The following is a 24990-nucleotide window of genomic DNA, read 5'->3' as shown; positions in this document are numbered from 1 at the left end:
TAGGTCTAATTTGTCGGACAAGACACAATATTTCACAATTTGTATAGTGTTGCCTCTTCATACTGCCTCCATGGATTCATTCAGACTGGTATTGCATTAATTGTTTAGGAATATCAGACATGTTTACACAAAATCCTCAAATTTCTAAAAGTTTTGCTTTGGTTTATTGTCCATTTGCACTTTAAATCATTGTCCAGATAGTTTTGGAGCATTTGTCTGAATCTGAGCAGAGACTATAACCCTGTACACTTCACAAGCCATCCTGCTGCTTCTTTGCAGTCACATCATCAGTAAACACTGATGAACTATTATCAGCCACACATCTGCATAACATCCTTCACCATGTTTGACAGATGATGCAGTCCGCTTTAGATCCCGAGCAGTTTCATCAAGGTTATCTTGGTTTCATCAGTCAAATGTTTTTTCCAGAACTGTGCAGGCTCCTTTAGATGCTTTCGTAAAGCTGTTTCGGTCTATTTATTCATTTTTTGTGGTCTTACTGCAGCAGGAATGATCACAAAGTTGCATTCGCTGGTGCAACTGAAATCATTATTAAGAGTTTAGGTGTGGTGTGTGATCGTACACCACATGGTCTCTAAGTATTCACTCTTCCTGAAGTTTAAATATGTACAAGTATGACGTCCTTTGAGGTTGTTTCTTCCACAATGGGCGTCTTGAGGACCATATTTTGCAGTGGTGAGACAGAAAAGAGCGAAATCAACATAAAAAAACCCCCATCATCCCATCATCAAAGTAAAAATGGGGAGTTGGTTAGTTAGATAGCTGCTAGTTTCTTGTTTACCCTTCTTGAAAACCCTACAGAAAAATAATTTCCATAAAAACCAGACTGCTTTACGAATCCTCACAATGAATGTGCGAGTTCATCGTGAGGAATGGTTAAAAAAAGCATTCCTGGGAAAGTTGGATTCCCCCCTCTCTCAAAATGTCTGCAGGAGAGAAAGAAAGAGAAGGAGAGAGACTTTTCATGTCCTTTAATGACACAATTGACCAAAAATAACTAAAAACACCTTCAAACCCAGCAGCTCGCTGAGAGGCCGCAGGAAGCAGGACATACATACAGTAATGAGGTTAGCTCCCAAATGGCATCCCACCGTATTTCAAACAGTGCCAACATTCTCCATCCAAGCCATCACTTACATAATGCAGTGCACATTTGCAGCTTTTTACATTGAGGTCTGTTATTTATTTATTTATTTTTAAATATAATATATAAACTGTGAACTCGGCTGCTTCTCTTATCGCTGAAAAATTAATCAAGTCCAACAGGAAACATGAGGGAACGGAGACGCTGCTGTGCGTCAGCTGGAAAAAAGAAAGCGATAAATAAAGGAGGGGATCCAGGGGTCACTTCAACTAAATAAAGCTACAAAAGATATGAATCTGATTCTTTCTACAGGCTTTGCAGTAGTGAAAATAAATGCCTTTCATTGCCTTGAATGCATTTTATTCTATTTACAACTTTACATTCACTTTTTTCTCCCTCCCCCAATCGCATCTGTCATAAACACAGACTGTTTGGCACTAATTATTTTGTCCCCTTATATCCCACATCATCACATAGACATTTAATACAGACACCATTCAAAGGCGGTGCAAAGCATTTCAGATAAACCAACAAAGACTAGCGTGATAGGACTGCAATACCTCCTCTGGTAAATAAATACTTTTTTCAGCCATCAGGGGGCGCAAGAAGTGACGTGAAATCTCTCCTTTTACACGATTTCTTTCTTTCTTTCTTTTTTTACCCTACAGCTGGTATTGTTTGTGTGTCATGATGACAATTGCGTGGTCCTGGAGACCCTCTGCTGTAGTAGGAAATACCACACCGACAGGTTCGAGTACTTTGTGGACAGATTCTTTCAACACAGTTTCACAAACATGCAAGATGCAGTCACAAAATGTTACAAGTGTTTAGAGATTGAAAAAAAAAGAAGAAAGAAGGTGAGTTTAGAGAGGAGCGTGGTCCGCTCACGTGAAACCAAGCGGTCACCCCGAGGTTGAGGGTGTTGTCTGCTCCAAGGTACGAAGCAATCAGACTGATTGGTGAATTTTTGCTGATAATCATTGTTTAGTTGACTTTATAAATGGAGACAGATCATCAACATGTTGCACTCAGTCTATAGTAGTCTGCATCGAAGAGTACAACTTGTCTGCAAAGTGTCTCGTTGTAGGGGTTTGGATCAACTGGTTGCAAACTATTATTCTCCTGTTAGAATGCAAGGTTGTTGAGCAATCCTGCAGCAACTACGTCACTATTGAAACAGAGGGAGTTCTCTTTCAAATCTGTGAGGTTCTGGATGGATTCCGAATTTGAAGTAGTTGTTGTGAATTTCAGTGTTTGTTATCACAAACAGACTGCCAACTTGACTCCATTTAGTCTTTTTGTTCCTTTATCGTCATCTCGATGCAACAAATTCGCTTTGAAGACAACGACTGACTGCAAGTTGTTGCAGATCCGATTTACGTTGTCAAAGCAACCATTTCAAAGGCAATGACATTAAAATTTAATTGCACACAGTTGCAATAATTGCCTCCAACCATTATTTCCCCCAGTCTGGTTGCAGCATTAGATATCTAACACAGTGCTCTCAGGGTCAAAAAAATGTCTTTGAGTCTTAGGCAGAAAAGACACTGATTGTTTAACCCTTGTGAGGTCTGAGTCGTTATTGGTAACAGCTCATAGCCCCAAGCCCTAACCCAAGATGTAAGTTTTTTTCAGTTAGAATGATTATTTGTTTGAAAAATGACTTATTCTGATAGCACAGGGTTAGGGTCATCCTCAATGAGGGCTGAGATCTCATAAGGTTAAACTGGTTTTAATAACAGGGTCCGAATAAAATGAGCATTTACGGAACTCATCGTCTAAAAACGCTGATCATATTTTTCCGTGAGTCTGAACACCATCTCGCTTCTATGATGGGCGACAGCTCTGAGAATGCATAAAACATAACATCACATATAATGCAAGGTCTCCTCTAAAACCACAAGCCATTAGCTCCCCGCAACAAAATATCACTTGACTTTGCACTGTACAAATGTCAGATGATGTGTTCGCACATATGCAGACAGTAATTTCACTGTGTGATACTCTGAGGGTTAATGTCTGCCTGCTGGCAGACGCACAGCTCCACTTCTCTTCCTCCGGGGAAGTTCATTGGAGCAGATGCTTGAAGGTCAGTGGATCACCGGGAGATGAGCGAGTGGAGAAATCTGCACTTTTTTCACTTAATCCCTTTCAACACTAAAAGCCACTGCTTGTCTTTTCTTTTGTTATTGTTGAGTTATTCTGCAGCTGGAGTCTAGTACATCAGTTTATGCTGCTGAAAGGGCAAACGTCCTGTCCTTACGCAGCATGTGTGTACATGTAAATGTATACAGATGGATGAGTGAGTGCGTGTCAAACCTACGGACATTCAATACACGGTAGTGTTGGCAGGTGTGTGTATGTTGAGCGTGGAGGAGTGTATTCCTGTTGGTGGAGCAGTGAAGCTATAAGCTGCATACGCTACAGCGGAGCCAACCATCAGGCCTGTCATGTAGGAGACAGTCATAGTATTCCCTGGCGAGAGAGAGCAGAGAGTAACTGTAGAGCTGATCATACTGCCTAATCCGGGGGGAATGCCATTTTTAAATAAAGAATACTGCTCGGCGTGAACAAGTAAGCAAGAAACATGTTAGATAGTGAGTAACAAGTCTAAGAAAGTACATCTTTGCTATCCACTCTTTGATGTTCTTGCATGTTAGCATCTGCAGGGATAGCATGTGCCATTATAACCATCCTAATTTAGCATGCTAATTTAGCAAGCTAACATTAATAGGAGCGCAAGACACCAAGCACAGGTCACTCAGAGGAAAATTATAATAAAATCTATAATTATAATCTAAATGTAACTTTAGTATTTCTTCACAAAATCCCAGCCTGAAAACAATGTCAGACTGCTAGCTAAAAAAAACTCTTGAAATATGCACTACTTTTGAGTGTTAAAGATAAAATTTAAAAAGCATCTCACAGGTAATAATGTTTAATATTATAGCGCACATAACAGTGTTGAGTTTGTTTGATATCTTATATGTAATCCTTCTCTGAAGGCTTAAGCTAACATAAAATTACATCTAATATAGGCTATATTTGCCTTGTTGCTACTAGCTAAGCTAAGCTAGCTGTCAGGCCAAAAAAAACCTCATTCATTCTAAAGAAAGGCAACTTTATTAAGTTGATAAAATAATTAAGTTACAGTTACAGTGCTAAGGTCAGTGTTATGCTGCTAAGAAGAATATAATGATCTAATTTACAACCATTTAATGGTATTCTTATGACATACAACAACTTATATAGCTAAAATTAAGCTAATTGGGTCTAATCAACTGGCTTCAGTTCAATTATTGATGCTTTTTATTTAACAACAAATCAGACAAAAGAAGTCAAAAATCACCTGCAAGCTCCCGCTGTTCAGGCGGCACTTTGCCCGCAGCCTGGATCATCGGTACAGACCCAAAATATCCGTTGGTGACTCCCATGAGGAGAGAAAAGAGACAGGGCCAGGCAGGATGGGATAGGGTGGGTTCATTGGCCGGATACACACACATGACAAACAGAGGGATGAAGACCACCCTCAGGCAAGAGAAGAAGAGCAGACGACCCCCAGACCAGTCATATGGCAGCGCTGCCAGGATCTGAGGGGACAGCAGGAGTGTTTCAGTCAGGCTGTGTATTACACTTTGGAAAAACAGGGAAAAATATTCAAATAATATATGAAATATATGAGCATTTGCAGTTTTGAACTTAAGACCGTTATGTTCAGTAATTCTCCATTGCTTGGAACAATTTCTAAGGAAAGCACTTGTCAGGGAAAATAAATAAGAACAATAACAGTATTAGTGCAAAACAAAGTGAACCGTGAGAGAAATGCAAAAGAAAAATCCTCTTTACACTTTTCCAGTCTCTTATCGTGACATTTTTCTTTCTCTCTCTCTTTTTTATACCTCTAAGCTACCTTAATTTTTCCTTTTTCAATTTAATTCCTCGTCTAATCTCTTTCCCTTTTCATTTGAAGAAAAAACTCAATTTGCCGCGAGGACAAAGCCAAAGCCTACATAACAACTTTCACTAAACCAATGTTGGTGCCTTCAAAGTCAAAATTATGACCCAAGGAAACCAGATAAGTTTCAGAGTGTTCGGATGAAGCCTCCGAGCTATAGTAAGTGCAATTATCCCACAATACACCAGACGTTTTACCAGCCTTACGTTAAATTAATGGGTCGACGACTTTAATGGTTTCAAGAGGTTAACTCTGCCTTTCTGTCTTTCTTGTTCCTTTAATGCCAAGATGCCTGTAAATGGAAATTTAAATCCCAAAATCTCAGTAAGTGTAGCGTGAGAAGGGCAATAGCATTTAATATTGATGTTAAACCAGTGAATTTTATACATTGGCAGTAAGTTAATACAGGCCCAGTTCCAAAAATGATGGGATTCACAACAGAACAAACCTAAAACTTAATTTAAAAAGAGCATCTTAGAGAGGCAGACTTTCAGCAATCTGCAAAAAAACTGCATTTTTGGAACAATTTCAGTAATATTCCTCATCATCTGTTATACATATAGATCAAAAGATTCTGATAATTTTGGAGAAATCTCTGTGCACAAGGGACAAGGCTGAAAGACACATCAGACAGCACTGCATTAAAACCTACGGAAGCCTGTTTCCGCCACAAAAAAAAGTATCCATAACTTGAAATTTTGAATTATTTTCTTGAAATTTCGACTTATTAACTCGACATATTGCGTTAGCGCTGCCAATCAGTAATCTACGTGAATGAAGTCATTTCCTTGTTACCCGGAAGCTGAAGCCCTCAGCTACAAATGCTACAGCTAAACTAACAGTATTATAGCCAGTCATGAACGCACAAATTGCTGATTATTTTCTTCACAAATGATGAAATCCTTGTGTTATTAGCTGAATCATGTGGCGTTACTATCAGCAAACGTACTATAAAAAGCCCCAATTTGTTGCGATCCGGTTTTGAGTGCGTATTTCTCTGTGCCGTATCCTTCCAGGTTGCAAGAAAATGACGCCATTCATGTAGATTACTGATTAGCAGAGCTAAATCGAAATGTCGAGTTATTAACTCGAAATTCTGAGAAAAGTAAATTGAAATTTCAAGTTAATAAGTCAAAATTTTGAGCTATATCATATGGATACCCTTTTTTTTGTGGTGGAAACAGGCTTCCATAAAAAACAGACATGACTCTGTCATAGAAATCACTGTGGGCTCAGGAGTGCCTCCAAAAATCACTGTGTGTGACCACACTGTGCTATCCACATATGAAGATACAGCTCCATCGTGCAAAGAAGAAACCATATTCATCCAAAGAACATGGATCAGCCAAAGGAAAGGCTTTGGATTTTCTTTTTTCATTCACATTTTACACGGTGTCACAAAAGTTTTGGAACTGGGGTTGTTCTCTTCCAAGTTCTCTCCAAAAACTTAAATCCCTGGAATCAAAGGTTAAAAGTCACCACCGTGAAATATATGAATATATGATTCTAATCTCTCCGATTTTATAAAAAGTATCATGTGTGAAGTATTCATGTAAAAGTCACCACCCACAATGTTTAAATTCAAACTTGTGAAGTTAATATATGGCTCACCTTGCCAACAAAGTCCGACATGTTGAAGGTGGCCATGATGAGGATGGGGAGCCATTCACCTAAGGTGGAGTTTCGTATCTCTGACTCCAGCCCGGGAAACAGACAGAGAGTGATGCTGTAGGTCACAGCTATTGACAGCATGTAGGCCCAGATCACGCGGGACACCACGTAACGATGCAAGATCATGTCTGGTTTGAGAACACACACACATGACCGTATTAAAAATTCAAATGATTCACTCGAGCAGTCATTTCATTGAGATCGCTCCTCTACCTAAATAAAAATCACCAGGGGATGCATTTAAATTTCAGATCCATCTGTTGGAGTCAGAGGGTAATTGAGAAGTGATTAGACAAGATTTTGAAAGAGACTACCTCGGAGCCCGGGCCAGCTCCTTCTCATCTTGGCTTTTGGGGCATCAAATCGAACATAGGTACCGCCCGCAATGTCCTCGACGCCTTCCTCCACAGAAGACGCTCCTGTACCACCGTTTCCCTGAAGAGAGACAGACGAGATGTTTACTGTAATCTTCTAAACTGAATAGACACACGAGACTTTATGTTAATGCTTTCAAATCTTAATTGTAACATATCTCTCTCTATATATATATTGATAGACATATATGAATGAAATGAAAAGAATGTAAAATAGTCAGATATATCAAATCATTCAGACATTTATTTCTCTTTACACGTAGTGGGTGTGCAACAGAAAACACGAACATTTAATATCAATGTGCTGAACGACCCTAGCTTCAGGAACTCATCTGTGTTGGATCCAATGACGTATTTAAAAATAATCAGAAGGTTAATCCTTCAACACTGTGGGAAAGATGTCCTAAGGGAGAATTTTCTAGTCAGAACATACTTGTAAAAACTACAAGATTAAGATTGTTATTAAAGATCACTACATTACAACCCCAATGTGAAAAAATCAACACGAAATAGACCCGATAATGACAATGAGTGAAGATGTGGAAAAAAATAAGAGTCACAAAGCAAGAACATTATGTCGCGGGCCCTAAAGCGACAAACTTGTTAGTTTGCAGACTGTGAAAACAACAATCAGAAAGCACTTTTCATGAGATCAGAGCTCCAGCTACTCATATAATTACTTACAGTTTGGGTGGTATCCAAAAAAACTGATTAGAGGGAGAGAGGAAGAAAAAGACTGCTTTCTCTCTAAGTGATCATTTTAGATCTTAGCCGCTGCTTTAAACTTATATTCACGATCGTTTCAAGATTTTTAGAGGTGAGTGAAAACAGTCTTGTAAGTTAATGGGCTACATTTCCCTGTTTCACACTCTCATCTCTGTGTGATGGCAGAAACAAATATGTAAATGAGAACAGCGTTTTGAGGATATTTGCTGTACCACAGAATAAATACAGGGAGTGCAGAATTATTAGGCAAATGAGTATTTTGTCCACATCATCCTCTTCATGCATGTTGTCTTACTCCAAGCTGTATAGGCTTGAAAGCCTACTACCAATTAAGCATATTAGGTGATGTGCATCTCTGTAATGAGAAGGGGTGTGGTCTAATGACATCAACACCCTATATCAGGTGTGCTTAATTATTAGGCAACGTCCTTTCCTTTGGCAAAATGGGTCAAAAGAAGGACTTGACAGGCTCAGAAAAGTCAAAAATAGTGAGATATCTTGCAGAGGGATGCAGCAGTCTCAAAATTGCAAAGCTTTGAAGCGTGATCATCGAACAATCAAGCGTTTCATTCAAAATAGTCAACAGGGTCGCAAGAAGCGTGTGGAAAAACCAAGGCGCAAAATAACTGCCCATGAACTGAGAAAAGTCAAGCGTGCAGCTGCCAAGATGCCACTTGCCACCAGTTTGGCCATATTTCAGAGCTGCAACATCACTGGAGTGCCCAAAAGCACAAGGTGTGCAATACTCAGAGACATGGCCAAGGTAAGAAAGGCTGAAAGACGACCACCACTGAACAAGACACACAAGCTGAAACGTCAAGACTGGGCCAAGAAATATCTCAAGACTGGTTTTTCTAAGGTTTTATGGACTGATGAAATGAGAGTGAGTCTTGATGGGCCAGATGGATGGGCCCGTGGCTGGATTGGTAAAGGGCAGAGAGCTCCAGTCCGACTCAGACGCCAGCAAGGTGGAGGTGGAGTACTGGTTTGGGCTGGTATCATCAAAGATGAGCTTGTGGGGCCTTTTCGGGTTGAGGATGGAGTCAAGCTCAACTCCCAGTCCTACTGCCAGTTTCTGGAAGACACCTTCTTCAAGCAGTGGTACAGGAAGAAGTCTGCATCCTTCAAGAAAAACATGATTTTCATGCAGGACAATGCTCCATCACACGTGTCCAAGTACTCCACAGCGTGGCTGGCAAGAAAGGGTATAAAAGAAGAAAACAAATGACATTGCCTCCTTGTTCACCTGATCTGAACCCCATTGAGAACCTGTGGTCCATCATCAAATGTGAGATTTACAAGGAGGGAAAACAGTACACCTCTCTGAACAGTGTCTGGGAGGCTGTGGTTGCTGCTGCACGCAATGTTGATGGTGAACAGATCAAAACACTGACAGAATCCATGGATGGCAGGCTTTTGAGTGTCCTTGCAAAGAAAGGTGGCTATATTGGTCGCTGATTTGTTTTTGTTTTGTTTTTGAATGTCAGAAATGTATATTTGTGAATGTGGAGATGTTATATTGGTTTCACTGGTAAAAATAAATGATTGAAATGGGTATATATTTGTTTTTTGTTAAGTTGCCTAATAATTATGCACAGTAATAGTCACCTGCACACAGATATCCCCCTAAAATAGCTAAAACTAAAAACAAACTAAAAACTACTTCCAACAACATTCAGCTTTGATATTAATGAGTGTTTTGGGTTCATTCAGAACATGGTTGTTGTTCAATAATAAAATTATTCCTCAAAAATACAACTTGCCTAATAATTCTGCACTCCCTGTATATTACATAAGTGTACAGAAATTAGACGAGCAGCATAGAGGTGGTGATGTTAGCTGCATTAGCTGCAAGATGCAAACTTTGTTTTGGAGGTTTTGGAGTTTTATGTTTGCAGGTGATATAGTTTTGGAGTTAAAGTAAGCAAACGGTGACTCCACAAAAGAGCAAAAACCCAGCTGGTTATTATATTAGGAATGCAGATCCATTCTGCAGGTGTGGGCAGTACTTATCATCTTTTGAAGTCACAGCCTCCCTCGTATACTCATCCTTATCTTTGGGATAAAAAAAAAGGGTCCTTTGTCCTCAAAAACACTAAAACATGTGATTCTGTCCCCTTTTAATTCCCTATGCTAGAAAATACTGAACTGTATTCATTTTTAAACATAGTTCTGAGTGGGAAAATTAAGACTTTGTTGCTCATTTCTGAAAACTTTTTTAAAGCATTTGAAGGTTCTTTAAGGAAACACTAGAGGTAGCCATCACACAATAAATAAACACATTCACTTTTACTGCTTTGACCTTTACATGTTTTAGTTTTTTTCATTAGTAATGGCTTCTGGGATACATGACATCCCCTTTTTATGACAGTGACTATTAGAGAGGATGGCTGTGACCGGCTGAAGGTTGACTTAATGATGTCCACCACCACCACCACACACAGACATCTTTTCGGGTATGGGCACATCCCTTTATGCTGAGGTCTTTCCAAATACACACGAATTCACTGAGCCAGGTGACTGCACGTACACACACACACACACACACACACACACACACACACACACACACACACACACACACAGATAGATCCATTAGTTGATTAGAGGGGCTGCCGGGCCAGAAGGCACTCCTATTCTTGATTATCGCATAATAGGAAGAGCTGCATTCATTTCCCATGGCAACCAGAACAAAGAACTGCCAGAATCAACCCCAGACACACACACGTGCACATACACACACACACACGTGCACACACACACACACAGAGCTGTAAAACACCGCGGGACGTCCATCACACACTTGTATGTAATGGCGCACATACAAATATGAACATGCACACATTAAGCGATGATAGCCTCAGGTGCAGTTTCTTCCTTTGAAGGCTCTGAATGCACACACAGACACACACACAGACACACACACACACACAGACACACACACAGACACACACACAGACACACACACAGAGCAGGATGAGCAGTACTAGCTTCATGTCTTCAGGCTACAAAATGCTGCTCAAAGCACAGCTACAAAGTGGGTTTCAATTCAAAGTCGTTTTCTTTCCCTCTTTTCCTCTCGTTGTCATGGCCGGTGTCCTGCTCTCTTTCCCTTCTCTTCCTTTAATTTGTTTTGTCTTATGTTTTCTCTACAATTTTTATGAGCTCTTCCCCACTCTCTGCACTGCCTCTCTCACTTGTCTCGCATTAGTAGCTTCCCGTAAACTTTTTTTTCTCTCTCAGCATCGTGACTCTCTTTCTCTCTGGGTTCAAAGGAGGCGTCGTCAACTCTCCGTCTTTCTCCTGCACCACTCCCTATATTCCTCAGCCCTAAAGAACAACTTCCAATATCTTTTGCTCTTCCTCTCTTTTAGCATCTTTCTGACCAGCAGCCAAGAAACAGCTCATAGCTACTAAGTGATTGCATTTTTAAGCACAACCAGCCCTCAATACTTGTGTGCGTGCTCGCTCTGGATGACATTACAGTTTAGAGGCCTGGCATTTCCTCCCTGTCTGAGTCCAGAAACTATTTGTCATTACAATATTTATAAATGATTTAATGAATAAAACATGTAGCGGAAGCTTTAATGAGGGAGCCTGTTGGTCTGTGTAGAGTCAGTATCCTAATCTAACTTGAAAAGCAACGTGAGAAAAATATCAAAGACGCTGAAGATACAACGCTGACTGCAAAATATCAAGTCCAAGCACTTTAGCAGTTCACTGTATAGTGTATGGCATATTTATGACTTTTGGTACCAAATGCACTACAGGAGATATGCATAGCTTTCTTGTCATTTCTTCAAGTAGTCTTCAGGAATAGTTCTCCAGGCTTTCATTCAAAGCTCTTCTTTGGATGTTTGCTGCCTTTTATTCTGTTCTCTGTCAAGATGATCCCACACTGCTTCAATAATGCTGAAGTCTGGGCTCTGGAGAGGCCAATCCATGACCGAAGTTCCACTGTGTGTCCTTCTAGCCAGCTATGCTTTTACTGCATTGGCAGTGTGTTTGGGATCATGCTGAAAAATGAAGCCAATCAGATGCTTTTCAGTTGTTACTGCATATCGAATTAAAATCTGATGGTATTTTTCTGCATTCATAATTCCATCAGTTTTAAAAACACCAACAACACTGACTGAAATGCAGCTCCAAGCCATGACAGAGCCTCCACCGTGTTTTACAGATGGCTGTAGACACTGTTGTACCTCTCCTGACCTTTTCCAAACATACTGATGAACAGTTAAACCAGAAATGTCAAAACTGGATTCATCACTCCATCAGACATGTTCCCGCCTATTTTCAGTACAGTACAGTCTTTCTTCTTTCCCTTCTTGAGAGCCATCCTTCCACCATCTTTAGTGAACAGTAGATGGATCGACTAAAGGGCCAGATACATCTCTCTGATCGTATGTCAGGTCTTTGCTGGATTTCTTTTTCTTATTTCTTAAGACCATGACTTTCAAATACTCTTCATCTGCTGTAGATACTTGTTTAGTTCTTTTGTTTGCTACTTACAATTTCATTCATTTTTTAAGAATATGCTGCACAGCATGCTGAGATATAAGTTTTCTACTGATAGTGCTTTGAGAACGTTAGTGTAAAACATTTTCTGCCTGTTAAACTCTGTTATCTTTGACACTTTTCATAGATTTAGCTCAAGAAATGGGAAGAAATTTTGTGTCTTTGTCACAGCTGTTAACGGTACACCTAAGACAACACTGATCCATCTGCTAAGTTAGCTTATTAATGTTTGAATGATTCATAGGTTAGTGTTAATGGCATAATAAACAAAAAACACTCCTTTGAAATGATCGGCTACTAGGACTGTAATATAAAAGAGTGAAAACCAGCCAATATCTAAAGGCAATAGTTTAAGAGCACTTTAAACACTTTAAAGAAAGCCTGGCTCTTTGCGATATATAGTATATATGTTAAGATGTGTGTTCTGTGCCAGAGTAATTGAGCCTGCTGCTGGCATGGCTAACAATACTTAGTATTCGCAGTGAACAGACATAAAACACATGTGAGTCAATAAGCTGTCCATAAACTTACAAATCTTACTTCCTCTGCAGTGACATCGTGGTGAACCCTGTACCCGGTCCCGTTGTCTCTCGGATCGTGACATTTGCCCGGACCTTTACCCTGGGCGTGGCTGGTGTAATACCGGACAAATCGTGAGCGGCGGACCAGCAGGTGAAGCAGGAAGCACAGCATTTCCATGCTGATGGAGACGAGGAAGAAGATCAGCGTGTTCTTCTTGTCATCTTTGATCAGCAGCTTGGTGAAGATGCGGGACAGCGAGATGATCACCCCCGCCGTACCTGAGGAGGGTACGTAAATGATGAAGGAGATGAAGAAGGTGAGGAGGATGACAAAGTCTGGCAGCAAGAGCTAACGAAAACGTGTGTGCTAATCGTTGAGTGTACTTACTCTCTCCAGTCATTACCCCCTGTGTGTACCTCTTGGGCAGCATCCCCATGTAACCATAGAAACTGGACTGCTGCACTGAAGAGGGAGGAGGGAGGCAGTTATCAGTGTAAATAGAGGCCCAACAGTCAACATTGTAACAACACGATTTATTTAGAGGGGAACTTAATGAACCACCACACACCACTTGAGAGAAGCTGCTCTGACCCTCAGACCTCCACTAATTAAACTGATATTACAGCAGGCAGAAACTCTGAGTTCTCACTGACAAACACACAGAGGAAAACGACTCTATGTATTAAAGTCGGCAGCACCTGAAGACCAAAACCTCTATTGGGTTTGTGTTTATCCCAACAGGGGGAGCTCTGACACATATTTAGTTATAATTTATTATCCTTTTAATAAAAGCAATTGTCCTCATAGCTCTATATTGTTTTCCACAAACTCATGAGGGAACTGTCTGGTTATTAAGGAGCTAAATGTTCCACTTTTTCTGCCTTCTTTTACAGGCTGAATCGGTGATGTACAGGCTTTAGCAGAGTGTTGTTGTCTGCTAGCTGCCTGCAGACAAAACTGTACATTGTCTGTAAGCTTTTTGCTACGAGCCACACTTTTCACATAGTCATATACAACCAGCAGCTCCAGGACTAAACCCAATGTAGGTCCTCTAATCTCCACTTGAGGCACAATTGAGACAATTTCAGAGTCCCTGAAATCAACCTCATTAAGGTGATTGTGTTGTTAGCGCCTTTTGGAGGGTTTTTTTAATGGAATTATCAGGCAGCCCTCCAAATACGTTTGTGCAACAGTTATGGCGATTCAAATTCTAGTATTTGAATTGCTTTAGGTAACAGTAGTCTGTTACCTAAAGCTATTATTACACATGTGTTTGTGTTGCATCGGTATATTTCAAAAATGTAGCTTGCTAACCAAGCTAATTTGTGCCATCTGATATCTGAGCTGTGCACCCTTCATCCACAAATGGTCTTTAATGGTTAAAAAAACTCACATGAGAGCCATCATTTACATACAGCCTGGACAGTAAAACTAGCTAACATCTCTATAGCCTGGGACAGAAAAAGAGAGTATTTGTCTCGAAAGCTAATTTCTCCCTTCATTAAAAAAATCTGCAGCGGTGAATTTTTAAACATTTTTCAAAGATGTTAAGCCTTAAAGCTTATAAGCATTGTTACTGCGTTGATTTACACGGGAGACAAGACACAGGTGGCTGTAATAGCGGCTAATGATTGCTAGGCTTTTGAAAGGCTAGCAAACATTTCTCAAAGGCTGCTAGTTTCAGTTAAGTCCGAAATTACATGCAGCCTGTTTGTGGCAATTGTGTGTGATAAACTGATAAACTGGCATGTAGATGGAAAATTTTTTGCCATCTACATACATAGAAATTCATATTAAGTGCTCATTGCACAGCCAGAACCCAATGGATATGAAACTGAAATTCTGAAATTTCTCCACAAAAAGTGACATAATTGCTGCGTCTCTGTAATTTAACTGCAAAATGCAAGAAGTGCTTGACCACCTCGATTTTATATAGACTACAACCAGAATGCAACCAGGTGCCAGGTAGCTGAGCCGAGTTCCCTACTGCAAAGAGCCACATCGCAGACAAGTTGCGCTAATTGGTGCAGATGGACTGATTGTAACATGTTGGCAATCTGTCTTTCTAGCCTTTCATCCAATTATAGTTCATCTAGTTCCAAAAAGTCAAGGCTGCAAGGATGTAGTCAAGAGTGGCTCTTCTGCCTTTTAAGTGTAGTCTGTCATTCAGTTCGTTTAACCATTATTAGGGTAAAAGAACATCAAAGTACCTGTACATCCAAAGGCCACCACTCCCACTGATACCAGGTTGATGACATAAGCCTGCTTGGTGGTGAACTTTTCCAGCCAAACATCGAACACGCTGACAAAGATCAGGGGCCCCAAAGCTAAGATGTAACCTGCAGAGAGAGTGACAGGCTGAGTCAGTGATCCAGGTAATGTTGTGACTGCAGGACTGAACACATATTTGATAAGAGTGAGGAAACTATATGTGAGGCAGTTCATTAACTCTTTAACCTGGGGATATGCTCTCAAGCTGACGTCAAACTTCAAAAGACCTTTAACCAAAAATACAAGCACAGCTATTTTAAGCAGCAGAGGCTATTGCGGTGAAACCCCGTTCTGAAATTTAGCATGTATGTGCAGTGATCTCAAACTTCCGGGGAACATGCATATTTAAAGAACCTTTTATCATGATTTTTTTAAGGGTGAGCTTGAAGGGCTTTAATATTTCTAGGTTCATCTCCAATATCACAGTTTGAGAATAATTTCTGCAAAGATTAATATTTTCGGCCACATCTCTCCAGTATCTCCAGCTAAGACTTTAACAAACATGATTTTAAATCAGCCTCTATGTGCTCGCCTGTTACCAAACAGCTTATTCAAAGAGCATAGCAAATCACCTTTAATGATGTTTTTGAAATATGAAAGCAATCTGAGGAAGATGCAGATGAATCCTGAAACCGCTGCTTGTCAATTCACAGTTTTCGGCAAAAGCCAAAAACGGATCTCCTGTGGTGTTTATGAATAAAGACCACAAGAGATCCATGGAAAAGTGGATTTTTATTTATCTTTATAACATTTTCCCATTTTTGCACACTCTGATAATCTTTGAGCTTCCTGCTGTTTTTTGACAGTTGTTACTACTGCTGGAAGTAGTGCACCGTTTTATGTGTCCACACGTGAAGGACAGCTTGTAAGGTTAGGCTTAAGAATTAAAAATACAACTGATTTTAACCAGCAGTGAAGTTTTTGGCTTTATGCTTCATGTGTGTGGGAGTAAAATATGATTTTTGACTCATTAAAATGAAATATAAATCTTGCATATCTTGACCAGCACTTCACTTTCAGCATGCTATAAGGCAGAAATTATACACCAAAGCCATTAAGACAACATGAAGAAGCTTAACTAGGATTACAAAATGATCAAAGACCATAATAAGAGTTATGCTCCATTACCAACCACAAGCCAAGTCTTGTGTCATTCTTGTGCAAATTCTCCACAAGGTCAGACGTGCAACGCTCAGAGAAACTTCATCTTGGACTCTACAGGCCTCAGCCAGCACGTCAAATGTTAATGTTCATCACAGTACAGTGTATGGCTCTTTCAAAAGGTTTGAAGTGAAAGCCTCGTCTCTCTAAAAGAAACATGACAGCACAGATTTGCAAAGATAGAACTGAAAAAAAAAAGACTTCTGGAACAATGGTCTTCTCAGTCCAAAGGACAGAGTGAAGATGTTTGGCTATAAAACACTATTTGTCAAAAACCAAACACAGCACATCAGCGCAAACAGCTCATACCAACTTCCAAGCACGGTGGGGGACGTTGGATGATTTGGGCCCTGCAGCCACTGAGTTGACCATGAAATCCTCAGCTCATTCTCACTCCGGAGGCATAACATCCTGATGATTTGTTACATCTGGCAGCGTTCCTGAGGAATGTGGAAGGCGACCTTCGGCGTTCTTAAGGTAGCGCCGGGTTATGGGTGAAATACAGTAGAATGACGATCCCGTGGTAAAACATGTTCCAGCCATGTATTCCAGCCTTAACCATAACCTTATACCTAACCTTAACCAGCACTTTAATGACGTGAAATAGTGTTTTCCAAAGTGATTTGAGGAAAATGAACGAATATGTGTGGATTAATTCCAAACAGTTCTCATATTTCCTTATTTTTCTGATTTCGTCATTTAGGAACGTGTTGGGTGCCCGGAAGCGTAACATGTTGACGATTTGTCACCTAAAATATTGAGCCTCGGGAGAGAGAACGTGTTTAAATTCTCCAGAGTATTCTAGAGTCATATGTGAGGCCATCTGTCTGACAGCTTGGCCCAGGCTGGTCTTTCAACAGGACCATGATTGCAAGAACATCAGCAAACCTACAACAGAATGGCTGAAAAAGAAAAAAATCAAAGTGTTGCAATAGCCCAGGCTCAACCTGACTGAAATGCTGTGCATAAACAAATGCCCACAAGGTGCACTGACATTTTTGCAATACGATAATGTGAGAGACTGAAGTCATACAGAAAACAGCTTCTTCAATTATTGCTATCAAATGTGGTTCTCCAAGCTGCTGAATCATAGGGTGCACACACTCTACCGTTCATTTTGCCTTAGTGTTTGTAAAATAAAGTGGCATGGTGTAAAAATATATCTGAGGTTATATTTAAATAGTCTGAAGGCCAAGATGATTTTTTTACACCCTGATCTGTGAAAGAATTGAAAGGGAATGTGCTTTCTTTTTCATGACTGTAGTTCTCAGTGAAGCTCCCCTGTGGGTAGATCTCTTCGGGACTGTGTGGTCCCAAAGTATTTAATAAGTAACAGGGTAAGTTTTAATGGAACAGTTTTTAATTTTCCACTCGATCTGTGCTCTTGGCGCCTCTCTGACTTACCCACAGTGATCCTGGTGTGCATGCTGAGTCGCTCCACCAGCACATTGTTGAGGATGACGGCCAACAAAGCCACTAAGATGTACGTCAGACTCATGTCAAACACTATCGATGTCCCTGAAACACAAGGGAGAGATGTGACAGCGTAGCCTCGAGCCGTAACCGCAAACGTGACTTTGTGCACACTCATCCATATTTATACCTTTAAACTTCTGATGCAGGTAATCCACATCTGTGATGAAGCTGTTGTAGGGAAGCAGGAAACCCACTCCAGCCAGTAGCATTGCAAAGTAGATGCCATGGTAACGGTCGTCAGGGATCGGTTCCTCAAAGTCTGAGCAGCAAAATGGGAGTCATAGGTTAGAGAATTAAAGCAGCATGAAATCAGACGGCGGGATATGATTAACATCTGAATTAGTACTGAAGCCAGAACACTCTGTCTTCAGAGAAGCTAATCAGGAGGAAGAAAGGTGCAGCGGCAGCAGGAACGCCTCTGTTCCACTTGATGGAGCAGCTGATGGTGGAGCAGACTGTTGCGCTTGTGTTAGTGAAAGATTAATCATGGGGATCTCAGATCATGGTCTAGCTGTCGAAATAGCTTCAGTTAAAACTCGTACATTTCTGTTTTGCAGCCGGATCGGTTACATGGAGAAAGTGTGATGTGCAGGTTTTTTATATAACTGTTCTTAATCCTTTCCTAATCCCGTAAGCCTAATATTAATGGCCCAAATCATTCATCATGAGAATTTAGGCTTTACTGCAGACTGAGTGGGAAAATGTCCTTCTCACTGACTCATGTCACTACTTTATTACTATAGAAACAAAAAATTTTTTTACTGATACATCTGTTGATACAAATGGATTTTCACCCTTTTAAAATTAATTTGGCCGCTGAAAATAAAAATCAATGTACACCTTCATAAAACCTGTTGTCCTCTGCTCAGAAACACAGTTGTTGTGCAGCTGCAGAACTGAAATAGCATCTTAAGGTTAACTCATTCTCGGAGGCTGCTTTGCCACATCTCCATCTTTTATTTTCTTCTAGGAGAAGGCAGACTCTGTGGAGATTGCATCCCCTGTCTGTTTTGTTGCATACTGAAATATGAAGACTGGCAGCTTCAGGAAAGAAAGGGAAGCAGGAAAAAAGAGCAAAATATAAGTAAGAAACACATGAAGAGAGCAGGGAAAAAGGCTTCTGCCTGCAAGGCCGTCATTATGCGTCACTGGTCACTTATGACCTGATTAACATGGCCTTTGTGTAACCCGTGTAACCAGGCAACACAGCAGTTTTTTGTTATCAAGACCGCCGTCTGTGTCTAACATGCACTGCCCATACAAATCTTCAAGACGGTTATTAAATCCATTCTGACTTATTATTTACAAAAATCTAAGGGCCCTTTGATGGACTGGCAACCTGTCCAGGGTGCACCTCACCTCCTGCCCAAACACAGCTGGGAAAACCAATCGGTTTTCTACATTTGGAAGAACTTATCCAGAGGTTAAGTGGGCTGGAATAATCTAGCAGCACGACCATGTTTAACCTTTGATTTAAAAAATCTGATGTCACTTTCAACATTGTTCATTTTTGAAATAAAGTCTGCATATTAGTTATCTGTTGTGGTAGCTGTTGGTATAGAAGCTTAGCTGAAGTTTGATAGTCTCATTGTTAGAAATGGTAAAAAGGGGAGGGGGAAGAGACTTAAAGCTTAATATAACTAAAAATTTTATTTCAGATTTTTTAAAACATTTTTTTTCTGGTTAGCTGCTGTTGTAAAGTGTATTTGACAATAAATCAAATGACAATACAGCGCTGTGAAAAAGTCTTGAGCCACTTCTCAATTCTGCTTCTAAAGAGCCAGACTTTCTAGAAAGTTCTTCAGACTTTCTGAAGAACTTTAATAGTCTTGTCTCTCTCTCTTTTTTTTTCTTTTTCTTTGTTTTACATTGGCTACCTTTTTACTCACTTTCAGTCCGGTATTGGCTCTTTTCAGAGGAACATTCAAATATAAAAAGGCACCTAACTTAAGGGATGAACCACTGTAGTGTAATCCACGTAACAGACAAAGAAGAAGAACAGCAAAGAATCAACTTTAAATTGTATCTTCAGCCACTTTGTTGCAAAAACCTTTGTTAAAATTCCTTTAGTATAATCTATAAAAAATCCCACAGACAACACAGTTTGACAGGAATAACTTAGTATTTTTGTACCATTGAGGTGATTCCCAAAAAGGTGTTAACTGAAAACGGCTCATTAGTATGTAGAGATGAGGTCATTAGAGAAGTACAACAGTGGGTGTGTACAGCCATCTGTAAAACATGGTGGAGGCTCTGTCATGGTTTGGGGCTGAATTTCAGCCAATGTTGTTGGAGATCTTGTCAAAATTGATGGAATTATGAACACAGGAAAGTATCATCACAGTTAGATACACCGAGCAATACATCGGGCAACAGCTTCATTTTTCAGCTTGACAATGATCCCAAACACACTGCCAAACAGCAAAAGCATACCTAGATAGAAAAACACACAGTGGAACACTATTAGTCATGGATTGGCCTCCCCAGAACCCAGACCTCAACATTATTGAAGCAGTGTGGGATCATCTTGACAGAGAACAGAACAAAAGGCAGAAACATCCAAAGAAGAGTTTGTGTCCTTCAAGAAGCCTGGAGAACTATTCCTGAAGACTACTTAAAGAAATGACAAGAAAGCTGCCTAAGAGAGATCAGACTGTGCTGAAGAATAAAGGTGGTCGTACCAAATCTTGACTTTCAAGCTGATTAGAATTATACAAACTCTGTTTTGTATTATATACTGTATTTACATGTATGTTTGCACATGTTTCAATAAATCTCTGCACCCATTTTCCTAATTAAATATAAAGAAATTATGAGTGACTCAAGGCTTCTGCACAGTGTTGTGTTTTGCTGTTAAACAAACAACAATAAAAAACACTGCAGTTTAAACCAGAACAAAGTTGATTTGGATAGATGCAGTGAAGGTGAGTTATCCACACTCACTGACAGCTCGGGTTCGCAGTCATGCAGTTTGAGTCTCTCCACCTCTCTCTTGTCAAATCCCACATAATGTTGTGGCGTATGTGCTTGTTTCAGGTCAAATCAACACGGGTGAGCAGATTACAGCCCGTCCACACAGATACAATTTCAGCAGGTCTTAAAAGATAAGACAGTTTGGGTAGTTAATCTGCGGTATCAGTAGCAGTGTTATAAAAGATCTTGGGATTCTTCGATCTATACAACTGTGCAAACTCTGAAAACTTCCAGCTGAAAAACCTATAACCTATAAGCATCTTTTTCACTGCTTCTTACAATCTCAAATATATTTTAAAAACATCCAGAGCAGAGGTTTACTGCCCTCTGAATACATATCTAACAGTTAATCAGTAAATATGTAAACAGCACATGTAAATGCTATTCTGTCTAAATTCTTTATATATAGAATATAATGTGAAAGTGTGGTAAACAATGAAGAAGGTGCATTTTAAATTTTCTGGTGGAAAATCATTGGCAAACACTTTTCTCTCTGTCCACGTATCTAAACACTTTGTTCCTGGTGTTTAGGAGTAGAAGGATATTAATGTGCCTTTTTTCACTTTGACAAATTGCTGTTTGTTGGTACACCTACCCCTTTCCTTCCTTCCATGTTCCTCGCCTCTCTCTTTATAAATAGTAGATTACACACACTCATGCACAGATAGAACAAAAACTCCCTCACCGGGCTCGGACAAAGCCAGCACTCCTCGCTCCGGGGCGTCTTTACTGATCTCCTCCTCCTCCAGCTGGTATGAATCGAAGCTGTAGCTCTGCACAATGCCGCTCTCTCTTCCCTCTCTCCAGCCCTCTCTCCAAACAGATCTTCCTCCATCCCTCCACACGTCCCTCTCCTCGGGTGTCTGGGCCGGCGTGGGCCTGCGGCGCTCCGCGCCCACCGAACCCATTCCTGCACTTGACGTACGCTCGCGAAGAAACACGCACTGTGGTTGATTAGACAAGCTGTGCGCTCTCGTGAGCGTGCATGCTAGACGCAATCACAGAGGCACGCCCTGGAAGAGATGCAGGAGACCTTCCGATGATGGAGGATCTGCAGGGCATGAAAGAACAGGAAACAGAAATAAATATAAGAAAAGACAGAAGAAGACTAGAAAAAACGCAAGCTGTGCTTTCCGGAAAATAACAAAACTCAAGGTTAGACAGCAAAAGAAATGTGGCCCCCCTGTTTGTGTATGTGTGTCGGTGTGAGAAGCATATTAACAGAGAGAAACAGAATGACAAAGGATGCATGAATGAGTGACAGACAAGGTGAGCATAAATGCATCTCTGCATTCAGTAAAGAGGCGCCGAGAGAGCTGAAGCTGTGCAGTGTAGAAGAGAGGAAGAGGTCCAAGTGGAAATCAATTAGCTGACTAACAGAAATATCCGTCATCTACAATTCAAGTCATTGATTACTAGTTTGCATTTTTGCAGCTTTACAATTCAACAGAGAAGCCCACTGTATTCTTTCACCTGTTGAATCGTTTTCTCTACAAAGATCAGAAAACAGAGCACGATGCTCATCACAGTTGCAGCATGCAATACCAAAAACACCTCAACACTCGCTTGGAATCTCTTGTTGTCACCACTACCCTGATTTTTATTTGTAGCCAACAGTCCAAATCTAGTCAGTTTGCAGGCTTATAAATGAGATAAGCACTGACCTTTGCTACCGAGCAATTATTGAGAAACTTGATTAGCAGTCAGAACACACGCCAATAAATTCTCTGCACTATGACTGAAAGTGTAGCCTGCTGAGGAGCGGAGGAACCCCTGCTCACTTTTAAATGTAAGTTAGTCCCTTCTGTCATCAGAGCAGCTGAGCTGCGGTTCAATACGTGTTTGCATTTACTTCAGTCAACATTGTTACAAGCTGGATCAATATTAATGGCCGCTGATGTTGTTCCATACTGGCGTAGAAAGAGAGCACAAAAGCGCTTCTATTCTGCGCACCTGGCTGGATTGTGCAAACACAAGGAGGACATGCAAAGAGGAGGCAACAATTCAACCCTGCGGCCTCGCTGCCAGTCTCCCTGCTCACCTCTGGTGCCCTGCAAGTGCTATTTCACTCCAGGCCAACAGCACGAAGCTCCCGAGTGCGGAACAAGCCGGCTTTATTTCTTTTTATGTTCTATTTTAATCCTCTGCTGTCTGGAAACTGGTAGGATCGGATGATGTAAGAAGGTTATCATCTGTGTAACATCACGGGCCCCGGTGGCCCCCTCAGAGGAACAGGTGATTAAATACAAAGCAGTGACAGCTCTGTTTATGAAGTAAAGCCGGGCTGCTGTTCTAGAGCAGATATGATCCCAGTTTACGCTCTGTACAGATTCCACGTCCAGACTTCGGGCGGCGCTCGCAGCCCTTCTCCTTTTAAATCAAAAGGCTCCAGCCAGCTGCTGTAATTGAATTGCAGTCTGATGTGCTGCAGTTTCTATTGTTGACTTAAATGAGCAAAGAAAATTATAAAAGAAAGGAAAGAAAAGCAATAAAAACTAACATCTCGTTTTACGCCTTCTGAAGAGCGTACGCCTGCAGAAATGGCAAATGAACACATTAACTCACAATCATTTGCTTTTGATAGAAAACGCGTGATTTTCATAAAATCTAATGAAAAAATAAATACATACATAGAAAATAAACATGAGCAGGACGTTAGAGCGGAGGGCGAAACAGAGATAATAATGCCTCTTTTAGAAATCCAGCCCAGTCAGTCCAGCACGGCTAACGTGTCGCTCTCACGTCGCTCATTCGGCTCTCCTCTTTATGAACGACAAACAAAAACACACCAACAACAGGTTATTAACGGCCCGTTACCTCCCGAGTCTCTCCTCTCGCTCCTCTCCCCCTCTCTCTCGCCTTCCTACAGCAGCAGCGAAGTCCTTCCTGCAGGATCCTCGAGGTGGTCTCCGCCGACCGGACTCGCTCCTTTCCTCAGCGCCGTCTCCATCAGACAGAGGGGGAAAGCTCCGGGTTTCCTCCTCCGTGGGGTCCTAAAAACGCACCATCCAGCGGCAGAGGCAGAGGGAAGCGCGGATGGATGGATGAGGAAAGCGAAGGGGGGAGGAGGGAGGAGGAGGAGGGAGGAGGAGGAGGGGGGCACCCGCCTGTGGCTGTTCATCTTTTGCAATCAGCCTTTTGAAAGGCACCGATAGAGCAGAGAATTCATCCCAGTGCGTCTCCAACAACTTTCCAGTTTAATCACCTGCTTTATATATTTGAAAGTGCTGCTTTGTTTTTTAATGATTTATAAGCCATGGTGTAAGTCATCAAACTACAACTAAAAATTATATTTCAGTGGAAGAAAGGGGAGAAAATGCAGACATTATGCACTTACTTCACACACCACAGTCCTCTGTGCGTCACAGGCCCATATATAAATGTGTTTAACAGTCCCTCCATCCCCCCCACTTGTTTTCAACATTTACTGGCCTGATGTGATAACCTGCATACACATGTGTCGCCAGAGCACGTGGATGAGACACACGGTGGTAGGAAATGGGGATAAATTGTGCACACCTCCACAGTAACCACAATGCTGGCAGTGGGGCCTCCAAGTGATTGACAAGTTTATCAGTTCAGTTCAATATGCTAATGCTTTATTACTGGCAAGCTCTCCGTCATGCTGCACACCCCCACTGCTGCCATAAAGGAGCCAAGCCAGGCGGGAATTAACTAAATGGGATAGCAGCCTTGTTAGGTGTGGGCCTGCTGTCAGTGTCACAGCAACAGCCTCAGGAGCTGCTGCTGCTGCTGTTATTGTTTCTGCTGCTGTTGCAGTGCATGATGTGAGGTCCTTGGTTTGAATGCCACTCTGAAGCTTGCTAGTTTAAGCGTTGATTTCACTCGTGCAGAGTTCAGCTCACTCATCTCCAAGCTTAAAATCACTGGTCACAGAAAAGCTCCAATGCTGTAAAGCATCAAACAAAAAGTTGATCTAATTCGAATGCTGAATTTGTCCTTTGGTGAATTTTAGTAATCGCCACGTTTGCACATAGCTGTTTGCTGATCTCTTAAAGATTATGTGCAGAGAGCAAACCTTTGATAGTCTGGATTTCTATTTCTGATTTCTTCCTGGCACACGCTGTGTATGGCAGACTAATTCAGAGAAGACACGCAAATTAAAAAGACGCAGGGCGAGAACACAAGTAGAAATATTTTTTTTTAAAGTGAAGCAGCGGGAGCTGTGCTAAAGCATGTTTTACAGAAAAGAAAATCACAGCTGCATAGCAAGTACT

General features: G+C 41.0%; 1 protein-coding gene across 2 annotated transcripts; it reads right to left on the bottom strand.

Annotated features, from left to right (window-relative positions):
- Positions 1-996: 996 nt before the first annotated feature.
- slc29a4a (solute carrier family 29 member 4a) lies at positions 997-23780 on the bottom strand. 2 transcript variants are annotated; one of them, XM_082531250.1, is made up of 11 exons: positions 23570-23780; positions 21438-21803; positions 17907-18038; positions 17708-17821; positions 15082-15210; positions 13259-13333; positions 12881-13149; positions 7046-7166; positions 6672-6859; positions 4455-4695; positions 997-3580 (listed from the first exon to the last, which is right to left on the bottom strand). In XM_082531250.1, the coding sequence occupies exons 2-11, from the start codon at positions 21658-21660 to the stop codon at positions 3435-3437; spliced, it is 1638 nt and encodes a 545-aa protein (XP_082387376.1). In that variant the 5' UTR covers positions 21661-21803; positions 23570-23780; the 3' UTR covers positions 997-3434. The 2 variants fall into 2 exon arrangements, with proteins under 2 accessions (XP_082387376.1, XP_082387377.1); XM_082531251.1 differs by having other exon boundaries at positions 12890-13149.
- Positions 23781-24990: the final 1210 nt, after the last annotated feature.

The sequence above is a fragment of the Aulonocara stuartgranti genome (genome assembly GCF_965226115.1).
Source record: "Aulonocara stuartgranti genome assembly, chromosome: 4".
NCBI classification, from domain to species: Eukaryota; Metazoa; Chordata; class Actinopteri; order Cichliformes; family Cichlidae; genus Aulonocara; species Aulonocara stuartgranti.
This window is presented reverse-complemented; position numbering and strand designations above follow the sequence as displayed.